At 35.2% G+C, this 17452-nt stretch overlaps 1 protein-coding gene across 1 annotated transcript; it reads left to right on the forward strand.

Annotated features, from left to right (window-relative positions):
* Positions 1–15380: 15380 nt before the first annotated feature.
* Positions 15381–16621, forward strand: LOC145034327 (flavonol sulfotransferase-like). The gene has a single exon (XM_078982717.1). It carries the CDS (start codon positions 15499–15501, stop codon positions 16435–16437), a length of 939 nt encoding a protein of 312 aa, XP_078838843.1. The 5' UTR covers positions 15381–15498; the 3' UTR covers positions 16438–16621.
* Positions 16622–17452: the final 831 nt, after the last annotated feature.

The following is a 17452-nucleotide window of genomic DNA, read 5'->3' on the forward strand; positions in this document are numbered from 1 at the left end:
GGGTCGTTTATGCTATTACGATTTACGAATCACTTACACGTTATCCTTTAAAGACAAGCTTTAATCGGTTCTTCTAAACCCTAAATTAGAAGCCCCATGCAAGTTATTCATTGAGCCCAAAATAAAACAAGACATTTTGATTTTTTTCCTAATCCCATATTTCACAGCCACTCTCGATTGATCCTTTGGGCCCATTATTACACCACAATCATCATTTTTTAAGCCAAATTATGAGGTTGAGCATAGACGATTCTGGCTTTATTTCGCCGTAACCAAAATTGGAACTGGAACTGGCGATTTCTGTGAAGTTAAATCTAAGCGGTTCTTAAATTTTTGTTAATCAGTCTCGAAACTGATGGTTCCGGTTTCGGGACCGGGTAACCCGGTTACGTCATTCTTTTTTTTTATAGTTTTATTAATACAAAATAATTCTTAATCATTTAAATAAAAAGTAAATACTATAACTAGTTCATCACGATACAAGTCACAAACAACAAAAAGATAATCGTTTCAAAAGATAATCCAAACTATTAAATATAAGTCATAAACTAAAGTTATGTTCTTATCATCAACCTGTTAATGTTATTTAACATCAGATCATTTTAAAAGATCACGAACGCTTAAATTGTTGTACAATCATGCTCTTACATTTACATCATACCATTTGTTATTGAAAAAAATTGCAAATATGACTTATTAGCATGTTATTTTCAAGATCCAATTAGATAGTCTCAACAAATGTCTTAGTCATCAATGTTATTACAACTAATTCTTTTAAGTATTAAGTATTTTTAAATTTTAATATTTCGGAAGTGGTTTCGGCGGTTATCCGGCAAATAACGTTTCTTAAAAAATGGAAACCAGAATCGGAATCGATCATTGGTGGTTCCCACTTTTAGGGACCGAAACCTAAACCAATGATCTCGATTCCGGTTCCAAAACCGATGGTTCCGAGGCGGTTTCGGTTCCAGAGACACCCGCTATCCGTGCTCACCCATAACATTATAGTCAACATTTTTGATATTATTAATCATTTTCTTTTGAAGCATTAAACTGCCTCCTTAGTTATTTCTTTATTATGTCACACCATGTTAATTATATATTATTCCATGGCTATAATAAATACCATCTTTTATTTTGGATCGTGTCACCTGATTTTCACTTTGGCAAGTAAAGATATGAGACATTTTAACTCAAGTGAATTATGACGATGCATTATATTTTTTTTGGAGGAAAAGCTCAAGCTATTTGGATTTTTGATGAGATAAAGAAGGATCGTAAAACCATGATACAAATCCGGTTACATCTCCACAATAGTATTCTCCAAGAAGTAGTCAATGAAAGAACCACGACTGCTATTTGGTTATAGCTTGAGTCAATCCACATGTTGAAAGATCTCATGAGAAAGATACATTTAAACTAAAAACTTTCCTACATAAACTTCAAGAAGGAGGAGATGTTAATTACAACATCTATGGTTTTAAAGAGATTATGGCCGATTTGGTGACTTTGTTAACTAAATATGATCATAACTTGAGAACCTAAGAAGGGGTTTAGGCTTAAACACCTTACCATTTTAAAATGATTTCTAGGATAAAATATTTTTAAGGGGGGGGGGGGGGGGGGGGGGGGGGGTGGTATTATTAGACGGGTGTAATACCTTTAGAAGTAAAAAAAAGGTTAGTATATATTATAACATCCGTTTTTAGGTATTATTTCGTTGGCATCAATTTATATTAAGTCTTGATTTTTGAGGTTTTGATTGACCGTGGCGCGGTGGTGTAGATCCATCGCGGTGTGGCCACGTCATTTAAGTGGCGGCGTGGTCAGGCACTGACCTCAACGATTGGGCTCAGAACCCTAGACATTGGGTTTTGTGTCCTATTTAAGCAATGTGATGGTTGGGGTTTTGTCTCATCCTTAGCCTCCACCATCTAGAGGAGAAACACTAGCTTACTATGCGTGTGTATGTGTGTGTGTGTGTTCTTAGTGTATTGAGTGTGTGTTTTTGGTGTTTCAAGGTATTGGGTGCTCTTGGACATATAAGAAAGTGATCTTGTAGCTTGAAGAGTGGTTTGGACATCAGATCTTGATTCTCTTGCATCGTCTTGATCTTTGGAAGGTATAAAGCTTCCACCTTTATTGCTTATGGTTCATATTTCATGCTTTGAAGTCCCTTTTTGTCCTTTAGAATAATGTTCTCAGAGTTTTGAGCAACTCCATGACCTTTTTTCGAGTTAAGGAGGGTTTGTGGGCCTTATTGTCCCATAAATTTGAGTGTTAGCACTCAACTCAACCATACAAAGGATTTTTGGTCATTTAGTCCCTTTTGGTGTCAGGGTTCAAGATCTAGGTCATTGGAGGTTAAGGGATGTATAAACATATCCATGCATGGCTTGAGTTGATCCAGATCTTAGCTTTGGAGCTTTAGATTTAAGGGTTAAGATCTTATTAGAATAAGTTGTCTGGGACTTACATCGTGGCACGATGAATGGTTGGTCGTGGTGCAGGTCGCAAGACCCAGTCACGACTGTTTTTTCCTTTAGTGACCACGACACAATCAAGGGGATGGTCACGATGCGATGGTCGATGTAGGTTGACCATTGATTTTGTCCGTTGTATTTTTGACCAGTTTGACTTTTAGTCAAATTTGGGAGTTTGAGTAGGAGATTGAGGTTTGGCATCTTGGATTAGGTAACGTGTATAGCTGCTTCTACGTGACTATATGGATTGTCATTTTGGTTCTTTGATTCATGTGAGTCTTTTCACTATACTATAGGACACTGGGTGTCTTATTATGCTTGTTGGCTTAGTGACTCTTACTTGAATGCTTATGTGCTCGTTGGGTTAGACCCTCTGGGTTGGGCCAACATGATTGAAACTTAACTACTTGGCTAGGCCCGTTAATTGTATAGTATGAGGTATCTTGGGGAACTCACTAAACTTTGTGCTTACGACTTTAAGTTTAAACATTTCAGATACTTCTGGTATCAAAGGGAAGCGCACAACGTGATTGCATCATATAAGATTTTATGATTTGAGATATTTTGCACTTGTGGGTTTTATGACTCATATTTATGTTAAACAATTGAGATATTATTTTTATGATTGAATGCCATGATTTACTTTGTTTTAAAAACAAAATTTTGGTTGAAATTTTGGGATATTACAAGTTGGTAATAGAGCCTTGGTTTGAGGGATTCAGGCTAGCATTGGGTGAGTTTGAACTCAAACCGAGGACTGAGAAAATCTTTTTACAAGACATTTTTATAAAAAGGTCTTCTAAAAAGAAAATATGTGATGTGTGCAATTAGCCATAGCCTAAGTAAGTGATTACTATTATACCCATTAACGTGTTATATGTGCTCTAGTATGACTGCATGCTAAAAGTTAAGCTACATATCTGCTCAGGATTACATGCTTGAATGCATGTTTAGGAGAGATGCCTTCTTATGCCTTTTATGTATTGCTTTGTGCCTATAGGTTTATGCTGATAATGGTAGGTTGTACGGTGAATGTTTTAGGGTGGTACAGAATTAAGAGTAGATAGCCTTAGAATCTTTGGTTCAACCTTATTGCATGTTCTTTTATGATGAAGGCCTTATGGTATATATATATATGTTTAACTGTCTATTTTTTATTATGCACAACATGCATTCAAGGGATGATCTATTAGCGTCAGCGGAGACCTTTCGATATGTGTGTGGAGTGGAATCCTAGGAATGCCTAGGAATTATTTTGGGGTATAAGTACACCATTTTGATAGAAAGATTGGCCAGATACTGTAGGGAAACTACTTACGAGTTTTGGGATGATTCTTGTGGCAGGTATTGATGTAACACCCTGTTCCAAATCGCCTTCCTAATTCGGGACTGTAGCATGAAGATAGATTATCCTAAGGCTTAGGGACTCCGAAAAAGAGAGGTCTATACCCATTTAGGTACGGATAATATAATTGAGGTGATCCGGGAGTTTGGGTTGTGTCTTGGAGCCAAGGGGTATATCGGTAAAGTGGCAGTTCGAGCTCTTTATAAATTTTGGATTTTTGTTCGAAATATTTTTAGGTGAGGATAAGTTGATAGATGTGTAGAACTTCTCGTCACCTTTCCGTGGATATAAAGAACGTCAAAAACAGAGTTCAAACGAAGAAGTTACAACCGTTTGAAGTTGGAGTGGTTCGGGTGAGTGATCGTTGACTTGTTGACCAAACTCATTTAAGGCTCATGACGTGAGCATGAAGTGCTCACGACATGAGGAGCGCCTGATGCACCAAAACCCTTATTTCCAGGTATTTAAAGGTATGAGATGATTAGGGTTGCTTCTCCTCAACCTCTTTCACTCCCAAGACCTCTAGAAACCCTAATCTCATCCTCTATTGAAGTCCTTGGTCATTCTTGGTGTTATTCAAGAGATTTTGAGTCTTTGAAGCTCATTGAGGGAGAAGAAGATAATTGGCGGTGCATTTGTTGACATATTTGCTTCATCATCACCTAGTTGTGGAGCTTTTGGACCTTTGTAAGTCCTCAATGTAACACTCTAAATTTTCAAAAAAAAAAAAATCATTTTTAAAATTCACACAAAACACAGTTAACACTTCTCAAAACCCAATTTTGTAAATTGTTCCAAACACAAAACAATAAATTGTTTAAAATTATCCCAGAATCCTCCAAAAGCACAATTAACAAGCCGATGTGTACAATCATGTCGGCGCCTTCCATCGATCCTGAGATGTACCTGAAACACATTTCACACAACACTGTAAGCACAAAGCTTAGTGAGTTCCCTAAAATACCATAGACACATAATTAGCCTCTCATAGCTATAACTCGATAAGGACCCTCGAGTCATGTGTCTTAGTGAAGACCCTCCGGTCTCACAGCTCGGGTTGGACCCTCCAATCCTGTATCTCAGTGAAGACCCTCCGGTTTCACAACTCGGTTTGGACCCTCTAGTCCTAATTCAATAAGGCACAGAATAATATACAACATAAATCACAAAGACAGAATGCTTAATATCACATAAATCAGTAAGCACATAAGACCCTCCGGTCAATAACTCAGATAAGACCCTCCGGTCGCATAGTAATTACCACTCAGGTAAATATAGTGACAAAACTCACCTCATCAGTAAAGCAAGTATGTCTCGTACTCAACGGTCGGTCTAGACTCCGCCTACATATATCATAATCATCTCTAATTAACAATTCATAATAATAACTCTAAAGATGTTAAGCTAGCCTCCTTTACTAATTCTCGAAAAGGGTAAAATACCATTTTACCCCTCCATGGCCTCCAAAGTCCACAACTTGACCAAACCCTAAAAGTCAATGAAAGTCAATGCTCAAGTCAACAGTCCATGTTGAACCAAATCGTCGAGTGCATCTATACGACTCGTCAAGTTCTCATAAAATTAGGAAAAATCCAACTCAACTCATCGAGTTGTCTCGTCAACTCGTCAAGTTTGTATAGTGTCCAGGATAACGGGGGAAACCCTAATCAAATCATCGAGTTGGCTCACCAACTCGTTGAGTTCCTTCAGACCTTTCTCTCATTTAGATGCTTTTTAGCAAGACTAAAGCCCCAAACTCTAGATCTAGCCTTCTAAGGCTGAAATACCACGTAAAGCTGCAAGATTTACGTCCATGCATGGCATCTAGGGCTAAGTTTGCCAAAATAAAGCTCAACAAAGGGTTTAAGGCATGGAAGTTGGCCAAAGCTTGATAAAGCTTGAATCTTAGGCCTAAGGGACCTAGTATTGTCCAGATCTGAAGTCTCATCTTCAAAGCATGCTCAAACAACTAAATGACTCAAAATGAAGGTAGAAATGGCCATAAACTCTCTAATGGAGAGATCTAACAAACAAGTGATCAAGGTAATGGCTTTTTACCTCCAAATAGCTGTTAACACTGAATAATTTCCAAATACAAAGACTCCTTCTCATTCCAAGCCTTTTGGTCCTCAAGTTCCTTTAAATAATGCACCAAAACACACACTCTTAGCTTCACTCTCTTTCACAGTGGAAGACAGCTCGATTAGGGTTTCTCCCAGGGTGATAAGGTGATGAGTGAAGCGAAATAGAGGGTTTAAGGTCCTTTAAAAAGGGTGCAAACACTGAAAATTAGGGTTTTCAGGCTCAACGCCTACTCGTTGAGTTGGGTCCTCTAACTCGTTGAGTTGACTTTAAAATCCACGCGACTATCTTAATCTCTACTCGATGAGTTGGGGCCTCCAAATCGTCGAGTTGCCCTACTAAAATGAATATAAAACAATTCAAATTTATACATAGGAGTCGGGATGTTACAATTCTCCCCAAATAGAATCAAACTTCGCCCTGTAATTCATTCTCCGGAAACAGCTCTGGGTACTGCTCACATATCTCGGACTCCAACTTTCAAGTCCACTCGCACCCCCTTCGATGTTGCCACTGAACCTTAAACAAGTGCACCAATTTATTCCTCAAGACCTTCACCTTCTTATCCAAAAACACCACTGGCTTCTTAATGTAGTTCAGGCGATCATCAACCTGAATGTCCTCTAAAGGGACCACTACCATCTCGTCGGCTACACACTTCCTCAGCTGGGATACATGGAAGGTGTTATGGATCTGGATCAATTCTTCAGGAAGCTCTAACCGATAAGCTACCTTACCTACTCAGGAAATTACTTTGAATGGGCCAATGTATCTAGGGCCCAACTTGCCCTGCTTCCTGAATCAGATCACCCCTTTCCATGGGGATACCTTCAGGAGGACAAAATCGTCGACCTGGAACTCTAGCTCGGAACGTATCCGGTCTGCGTAACTCTTTTGATGACTTTGGGCCATCAGTAACCTCTGTCTGACCTGCTGGATTTGCTCTGTCATCTTGAGCACTATCTTAGTGCTCCCTATCACTCTCTACCCGACCTCCCCCCAATAGATGGGAGTCCGGTACCTCCTCTCGTATAAAGCTTAAAGGGAGGCATACCGATACTGGAGTGATGGCTGTTGTTGTATGAAAACTCAGCCTAGGGCAAGTAAGTGTCCCAACTCCCATTAATATCAATAACATATGCGCGTCGCATGACCTTGAGTGTCTGAATCGTCCGCTCGCTCTGCTCGTCTGTTTGTGGGTGGTATGCGATGCTGAAATGCTGAAATGAACCGGGTGTGCAGGCCAATGTTGGATCAGTTGGTGATCATGTTTATAAATAATATATTGGTCAACTTCAAGACCAAGGAGCAGCATGACATACACTTGTAAGAGGTTCTTGAGACTTAGAGGAGGGAAAGGCTTTATGCCAAATTCTCTAAGTTTGAGTTTTGATTGCATGAGGTCCAGTTCTTAGGACACATCGTCATCCAAAACGATATCCTAGTCGATCCAGATAAAATTGAGGCAATGATGTGGTGAGAGCTTTTCCATATGAGATTTAAAGTTTCCTTGGTTTGTCTTGGTATTATCAGAGGTTTATCCAAGATTCCTCGATGATAACGGTACCTCTAACATGATTGCAAAAGAAGACTATTGCTTTTCGCTGGGGGCTTGAGCAATGGGTGTCATATGAGATCTTGAGGAAAAAATTATATGAGGCACTGGTTTTACCCTTCCTGAGGGTGTTGAGGATTTTGTGGTTTACTATGATGCTTCGATCACAGGGTTGGGTGCTATGATTATGTAGTGGGACTAAGTTATTTCTTATTCTTCGAGGCAATTGAAGCCTCATGAAGTGAATTGTTCAACTCATGATTTGGAGTTGGGTGCAGTGGTTTTTGCCCTCAAAATTTGGTGACACTGTTTGTATGGGTTTAACTGTACCATCTACACAAATCAAAAGATTTTGAGATACTTGATGGATCATGAAAATCTGAATATGAGGCAACACAGGTGGCTCAATATGGTGAAGGATTACGATTGTGAGATATTGTACCATCCTGGTAAGGCCAACATGGTGGTCGATTCTTTGAGTCACAACGAGACGAGTGCTACTATTCGAGACATGTGTTTGAGGATGATTGCTGTTACACCAGTTTTGGAGATGACCAGAGGAGCTTAGGCTGAGGAAAGCACAAAGGAGAACTGAAAGAGTGAAAGGGTAGTTGGGCAAGTTTCAACCTTTGATATCGATAGTTTTGGTTTGTTGACTCTTCATGGCATGGTTTGGGTTCCTTATTCGGGCGGAGCTCAACAGGAAATTGATGGAAAAGGCTCATAAATCTAAGTTCTCGATTCATTCAGGGACAACAAATATTTACAAGGATTTAAGGCAAAATTATTGGTGTCTATGCATAAAACAGGACGTGGATTGGTATGTCGAGATATGTTTGACCTATAGAAAGGTCAAGGTTGAGCACTAAAAGCCTCATGATAAGCTACAACCTTTGGATATCTCCCAGTGGAAGTGGGAATAATATACCATGGATTTAATCACTAAGTTTATCTAAGAGTCCTCGTGGTTTTGATAATATTTGGGTCTTCGTGGATCGATTGACCATGAGTGTCCACTTCATTGCTATTCAGGGAGTTATTTAGTGGAGAAGCTGGCGGAAATCTATGTTCTTGAGAATGTTTCTCGCTATGGCATGCCGATTTCTATAGTTACGAACATAAATGTGAGGTTTACTTCCATGTTACTGAAGCGGTGTAGTCGGATTCACTTCAATACGCCATATCACCATCAGACTACTGAGCAGAGTGAGTGGACCATTCAGATACTTAAGGATATGTTGAGGGATTGTATTATCAATTTTGGTGGGAGTTGGAATTCTTATATTCCCTTGGCAGAGTTTTCTTACAATAACAACTACTATTCTAGTGATTTACATCTCCTTTAATCTCTCAGTGAAATATGTCTTCGTATTTATACCTATGATACAAAGAAAACTGAGTGGGTCAGGCTTGGGAGCCTGGTGAGCATATAGGGTTTTCAACCCACAATGTTATATCATATATATACATATAGAACTCACAAACTTATATAATTTCACCATATAAAAACAACTCTTATCCTACCCCATCGATCCCCACAATGACACGATCTAACTCATGTATCTAAAATTTTCCTCTTTACCTGATCCCTACTCACGGATCTAAAACTAATCTCTTCACCTGATCCATATTCCAGGATCTAAAACTGTGCCCAATCCATACTCCCGGACTAGGGACAATTTACTATACCTAAATTTTGATATGATCCATAATCCCAGATCTAATAACAAGTTTATCTTATTTATTGACAATATCATTCTCGAGATCCCTCTTGCAATACATGTAAATGGGTTTTTAGAGTACACCGGTGAACACATCGTCCACAAACACCTACAAGTTGCGAGCATGCTAGTGTTCCACTAACTGTCTAGAATAGTCTGTGGTTGTCATCCTTACTCTGCTGAATGACGGGGGCCATTGTTTGGGTAAAGGTTTCACTCATTTTCCACTTGTCACCCTCATCTCAAGATCTATATCACCTCTTATCTCATTATCCAACTCATCCTTTTATCACACACCAACTATCTCATCTACCCATGTTCTACCTAACATATTTGTAGATATAAAATACATATACAGTTTAACTCATTTAAAAACTATATAAAACATCCATTACACACTCATCTCAAATAAACAACAATATATAAACACATAGCACGTATTTCATAGCAAATACTTCGTATTTATGTGTTAGAAGAAAGTAACTACACACTCACACAAAAATATACTTAATACATTCAAACAATACTTGTATTAAAATCGTGTTATGAAAGGGACTATACACTCACACATATAAACAACTTTATATTATACACATAGCACGTATTTCATAGCAAATACTTAATATTTATGTGTTAGAAGAAAGTGACCACACACTCACTTGATCAGAAGATGATCGGACAACACTACGACTTGTAGAAGTAGTATTCTTAGGTAGATTTGGAAGATCTTCACAAAAACCGGGCTTCTCGTGGGAAGAGCTTCGGCTCGGGAATCTCACTTCTCGGGATCTTCGGTCTTCGGGACTTGATTCGGGTCTCGGGATGAAACCGGGGCTTCGGGGGTACTTCAGGATGACTATGGAGGGTATCGGGAGTGAGAGAGAGGAGTTGGAGAAACCCCAAACTCGGCTGGCCCTTCAAATCTATTTATAAGGAAAAATTTGCCCTTACCACATCGTGGTGGTTGGGTCGTCACTACATGCGTCATTGCAAGTGGGCCTGACAGACTCTAGAGCTCCTGCCACGTCGTGGTGGCTGACATTTTTGGGGTTTCGCGCCCCGAACTTCAGAAATTCATAACTTTCGCATACGAACTCCGTTTTCGACGCTCTTTATATCAACGTGTAGGTGAGAATATGCTATACAACTCTTGTTTAGACTCGGTTGGCTAATTTTGACTTTATTTTTAATATATTATAAATATATTACTTTTATATTATTTTTAGTAGGTTGGGACAGGAAAACTCCGTTATAAATTCATAACTTCTTTATCTGACGTCCGTTTCCACCTATCTTTTTATCGTTTTACTACTATAGATGATATCTTCGATTCTTATTTAGATTGTTTCAGCTAAAAATCACTCGATCACAAATCGAGGATTCGGGCTGCATACTGCTAAGTCGAAACTTCGGAAAAATCATAACTTCCTAATACGAAGTCAGATTTGGACGTTCTTTTTATTCACGATTTCGGTTTAACGTATTCTATGAATTTTGTTTAGATCGCTAAGGCTAAATGTTGCTCTAACGTAAATTCACTTTTTACGTCATTCAGCGTCTTGCCCGTTTTGTCGCAAAACTTCGACGGGTCATAACTTCTTCGTTATAACTCGGATTTTGGCGTTCTTTATATGCACAAAATCCTTGTAACATATACTAAAACTTAGTTAAGATTAATACTTCTAAATAATCTTTCATAAAAAAGTCATTTTTGATGCTTATTGTCTCTAAATTGACTAGCCCAGATCTACGGGCATTACAATACTTCCATAGTTCCTTTGGTTGACTTTCAAATCACTGAACGCTTGAACTATACTGAAAGACCAATTTTTGTTTTAGAGAGGAAGACGAAGACTTTGCGTAACAAGGTGATTGGGCTACTGAAGGTGCAGTTGCAGAACTATAAGGGTTTAGAGTGGACATGTGAGCCTTAAGAGGAGATACAAATTCATTATCCTGAGTTATTTGCGATAATAGACTTTAAGGATGAAACCTAGTTTAAGTGGGGAAGAGTTGTAACTTAGTGTGTGTGTTCTTAGTGTTTCAAGGTCTTGGGTGCTATTGGAAGTAGACACATGTGATCTTGTCATTTGAAGAGTGGTTTGGACTTCAGATCTTGCACCTCTTTCATCCTTTGAGCTTTGGAATGTATAAAGCTTCCACCTTTATTACTACGATTCATATTTCTTGATTTAAAGTCTCTTTTTGTCCTTTAGAATAATATTCTTGGAGTTTTGATCAACTCCGGGACCTTTGTTTGAGTTAAGGAAGGTTTCTGGACCTTAAGGTCCCATAAAATCGAGTGCTTGGACTCAACTCAACCATGCAAATACTTTTAGGTCATTTTAGTCCATTTGGTGTTAGGGTTCAAGATCTAGGTCATTTGAGGTTAAAGGAAGGATAAACTTATCCATACATGGCTTGAGTCGATCCAGATTTGAGCTTTGGAGCTCTGAATTTTAGGGTTAAGAGCTTATTAGAATAAGTTGTCTAGGACGTAAACCACAACACGGTGAATAGCTGGTCGTGGCGTGGTGGTCGGTGTAGGCTGACCGTTGACATTTTGACCAATTTAACTTTTAGTCAACTTTGGGAGTTTGAGTATAAGATTGAGGTTTGACCTCTATTTCGATTAGGTAGCATGCACAGCTGATTATGTATGACTGTGAGGATTGTCATTTGAGCTCTTTGATTCATGCGAGTCTTTTCACTATACTGTAGGACACTAGGTGCCATGTTATGCTTGTTGTCTTTGTGACTATTGCTTGAATGCTTATGTGCTTGTTGGGTTGGTCCTGTTGGGTTAGACCCTTTAGGCTAAGCCCACATGATTCAAACATAATTGTTGTGCTAGGCCAGTTAATTGTATGGTATGATGTATTTTGAGGAACTTACTAAGGTTTGTGTTTATGGTTTTAATTTCAAATGTTTCATGTACTTCTGATATTAAAGAGAATGATACGACGTGATTGCATCGCATCAACATAATTTGAGATATTCCACACTTATGATTTTATGACTCTAATATATGTTATCGAAATGACTGAGATAGTATTTTTTATCACTGAATTACATGATTTACTTTGTTTTAAAAACAAAATTTTGATTAACAAAATTTTGATTAAAAATTTGGGCACGTTACACATATTTTACTACAGTATGCAAAAGGTAGTTGTAAAATATGTGTTTATGTGTAGTTTCGGACATATAGCATATACACTTTGATATATTGGATTATAAATAAATAAAATTATAATCTTTTTTTGGCAAAAATAATGTAAATTTTTTTTAGTTAACTCGAATGAGAACATATGGATATAAAAATTATTAAAACTTTAATTCGTATAAAAAATTTATGATTGTTTGAAGTTGAGATGAATTAATGACGTATGCGACGCGGTTGCACATCAGAGCCATGTCAGTAAACTTCTATTGGGACTTCTATGTCTAATAGTCACAAATGGTGCCTCCACATGTTGACATCCGATCCAACCTAGTAGTAAGAAAGTTCCGAAAAACAAAATCAAAGACAAGAACATGAATATTGGAATTTCAAGATATCAAGTGAGTATATGTAAATGGTAAAATGGATATTGATTTTCTTTTAATACATATTATTTGTCCACTAATTTTGGAAAAGATATTCCTTTCATTTCGATAATGATGACGTATATTGCGATGTAAATATTCTCAAAAATATATTCCTTACATGAAGGTTATCTATTTATTGTTATCAAAAATGATGTTGATTATTTACTTACGTTCTTTTTATGGTTACCTAAGACATATGACAACATTTAATTTGTTTTGATATAACAAATATAAATAAACTTGACGTTAATTTTCAATATTCATATTTAGTAAAATCTTTTTTTCAATTACTACTTATTTATTATTATTACTAGTTGTAAAACTCGTCTATTATACGGGTTAATTAAAAAAATAAAATATTAAAATGTAAATAATAAATATTTTTTAAAATAAAATTTTGAAATAATGAATGAAGAAACATATTAATTGCAATATAGTATAATATTTATTACATTTTATTATTCACAGATATAACTATAAGTATTATATGATCTTTTAATTTCAAAAACTAGAAAAAACCATAAATTAACATGTGGATAATATTTATTTAAAAATTATGACAAAATGACAAGTGTTAAAAGTTATTAGAGATTGATATGTGATAAAATTATCTTCACTTATTATACTAGACTAGGTGTGAGACCCATGTATTATATGAATTTATTTAAAAAAATTTAAATATGAAATTTTAACGATTTGACAAGTTTGAATTTATAAGAAAAATTTTAAAAAATTTAAATTATTAAAATTAATGAGGCATGAATATATTGAACACATTACATATATAAACAATTTCTACTAAATACCTTATATATATATATATATATATATATATATATATATATATATATATATATATATATATATATATATATATATATATATATATATATATATATATATATATATATATATATATATATATAGAAGTAGGTTCATGCGAAAATATAAATATGTTGCGAAAACGCGAAAACAGATTTTATCTTGTGAAAATCAAGCACATGTACTATAAAAAAATAAATTTATTAGCAATAAATTAAATATAGTAAGTTTACATTGGACGGTGTTATGGTAATATAGATTTAAAGACGGTTTTGATAATTATATTTTTTTTTACGTCCTTAATCATTTTTAAATTCATGTTTTCTTAATAAAAATGTTAAAAATCATACTTTGCTAATATGAAACAATTTATCATCTATCATCGATTATCATCATATATTTCAAAGTTTGGATGAATTATTTTCCAAAATATAATGTTGAGGTGACACAATATCATTGGTTTTTCTTGTTTTCGCGTTTTCGCAAATTATTTGCATTTTCGCATGAACTCTCCCGTATATATATATATATATATATATATATATATATATATATATATATATATATATATATATATATATATATATATTACCTTACATATTAAATATGAAATTTTAATTTAATAAATGAAAATTACAATAAAATAACAAGTAGAAAATAGAAAATGCAAAAATTCTACAAAATGTTATATGTTTTAATTAATGAGAAGATGACATATGACAAAAAGATTTTAATTTATTAGACAGAAAATATAAATATAGATAAATCGAACAAGTATACTATTGTATTTATAGATGATTAGTAACAATATTATTGTTTAATATATAATTCATTGAGTTATTAAAAATATTATACGGTATCCACGAACCATAAACATGTTGGTTTAACCTCATTGGTTTGTTAAAAATGTTTCATTGTAGGTTAAGAAAAAACAAGTTCATATAATATAAGGGGGACATATGTAGTCGTGAACGGGATGTAGATGAGGTTAGGGTGGTACCGCGGTTTGGGAGAACATCGGCGGCGGGTTTTGTAGGTTGGAGGAATAAAAGCTCTGCAACAGGTTGGTGAACCCGTCTCACTCTCTTCTTTTTTACACACACACATATATATAAAGTTATATTTTATTAATTAATTTTTATGTTCTTAATCAATAAAATAATGATATGACAATGTGTTGAGAAAAATCGAGTTTCTATATGTTGTGAGGTGTTAAAGATCGAAAAAATAGGAAATATTAAAACTGATAAGTAGCATCATGCTCAGTGGATTGGAAGGGAATGACTCCTTTATTTCTTAGTGAAATTCTAACATATGCATAATATATATACCATTCATAGTGTGATTTTTATTTTGTCTTAGTAAATTGAAAGTTGATATGTTTAAAATTAGTTTTAGTAGTACATTTTGATATTAAAAAAATTTAATCAATAGTTGAGTATCTATATTATTAATGGAATCATAAATTGTAATATTATTAAATAATATACATAGATCCATTCTATAAAAAATGGAGAAAGGTCTCCACAAACCACCGGATTGGTCGGTGTCCACGGCAAGTTGAACGTTTTTTTAATATATAACCTTGGTCGGTGTCCACGGCAAGTTGAACGTTTTTTTAATATATAACCTTGTCATGTGTAATGTGATTTGTGGAAGATTAGTGATTTTTTGCTAAAAGTAATCATCTTAAAACAGATTTTTTTTTTTTTAAATATAAAAATATCAAAATCAGTAACGGTAACTCTTTTTCTCTGTAACTAGACTATATATCCAATCCACACCAAAATGATCAGAAAATACACACCATCCATACCACACGAAAGTGGAGTTGAACACCCTACATATAAATAAGCAAACACACCATACATACCAAAAGTACGAAGGTGAACTACCGCCATGGAAGGGCTCTACAAAACACTTCCTCAACACACGTATAGTTGGTCGCAAGGCAGAGCGACCTTCTACAAGTATCAAGGCTTCTGGAACGTTCAAAATTTCCCTGAAAAAACAATTTTGGCTCAAAGCTATCAGGCTCAGCCAAGTGACATACTATTGTGCAGTTGCCCCAAAACTGGCACAACTTGGCTGAAGGCCTTGAGTTTTGCCATTTTAACCCGTGAAAAGTTTCATGCATCAACAACCAGCCCTTTGCTAACAACCTTGCCTCATGATTGCGTCCTGTTTCTAGAGAACCACAGTGCGAAAATCAAAGAAAACCCCTCGGATCTAGATCTCCCCCTCCTGGCTACGCACCTTCCTTATTCTTCTTTGCCAAAATCAGTCATAGCTTCAAACTGCAAGATTGTTTACATATACCGAAACATAAAAGACGTCCTAGTTTCCTACTATCATTTTGTTAGAGAACTAGTAAACTTGTCTGTCGAAGATGCGCCATTTGAGGGGGCGTTTGACGATTTTTGTCAGGGCATTTCATCTTTTGGACCATACTGGGATCATATCCTGGAATACTGGAAAGCAAGTCAGGAAAGGCCAGACAGATTTCTTTTCTTGAAATATGAGGATTTGAAAAAGGATGCTTCATGCAATGTGAAACAGCTTGCGGAGTTTTTAGGATGTCCTTTCTCGGTTGAAGAAGAGAAAACAGGCGTGCTTGAAAACATTATAAATCTGTGCAGTTTTGATAGTCTGAGCAACTTAGAAGTGAATAAAAGCGGGACGTATCAAGCAGACGAAGTTTCTGGTGTAGAACACCGACTCTTTTTCAGGAAGGCCACGGATGGAGATTGGGAAAACTACTTCACAGATGAAATGAAAGAAAAGATCGACAAACTGATCGATGAAAAAATGAGTGGAACTGGTTTAGTTCTGAAATGATGAGGAGCTAGAGCCTCAAGATCACTCCATATGTCTGTGCTTTATTTTATTCTATCTTTGAAATTGCTTGGTTTTCGATAATTGGTAACTTTTATGTTGATCATCTGTTTGGATGGACACTTTTATTTTTCATTTTTTGATGTCTCTCTTTCAGATTCAAATGATCTTGTTATGTTTTGATTAATGATATATCTCTGTGCTTCCAGTAAAATCTTGTTAAATTCTTGTACAAAAAATAAATGAGAACAGAAGAATTGGTTCTAGATAAATGTTTGTTAAAATCGACGAAGATGATTTGGTAATATATTAATGTGTATAACACAAACTCGTATTCAATGTGGGTTATAGGCTGCATGTACAAAAAGTCAAAAATAAATATATTAAAAAACAGTAAAAATAGTTAAAAAAAACTGAAAGTTTAAAAAATAATAATTCAAAACTACAACTATTTAAAAAATATTTTTAGAACTTGGAATATATATATATATGGAAAAATGAATATACCTTTAAATGTATATAAGCTTAGGTCTCCAAACTCATCATAATACGTCATTTTGTTTGATATATTCATTATAATATTCTTAAAGTTCAACTCTTGACTTGATTTACTTTCAAGATTTTTGAAATTTCACTATTATCTTTCTCTTACATCAAATCTTTTTGCCAAACACCTATTAGGCTATATATAATATAGTTGAAAATGAAAATTATGTAAGAGGAAGATACATGAGAAATTTATAAAAGTCTTGGAAGTAAATCATGTTAAAAGTTAAAATATAAGAACATTGGACAATTACAATGTATATATATGATACAAAACGATGTAGTATGATGAGTTTGGGTACTTAAGCTCACATACCTTTAAAGGTATATTCACTTTTCCGATATATATATATATATATATATATATATATATATATATATATATATATATATATATATATATATATATATATATATATATATATTTCAAAAATGCCATTTTGGTTGAAAACTCTACTCTCATGCACGATGC

The sequence above is a fragment of the Lactuca saligna genome, chromosome 3 (assembly GCF_052625555.1).
Source record: "Lactuca saligna cultivar CGN05327 chromosome 3, ASM5262555v1, whole genome shotgun sequence".
NCBI lineage: Eukaryota > Viridiplantae > Streptophyta > Magnoliopsida > Asterales > Asteraceae > Lactuca > Lactuca saligna.

What these genes read in the sequence shown, in the direction of transcription:
- LOC145034327 (XM_078982717.1), top strand. Translation starts at nt 15,499, where the DNA reads ATGGAAGGGCTCTACAAAACACTTCCTCAACACACGTATAGTTGGTCG.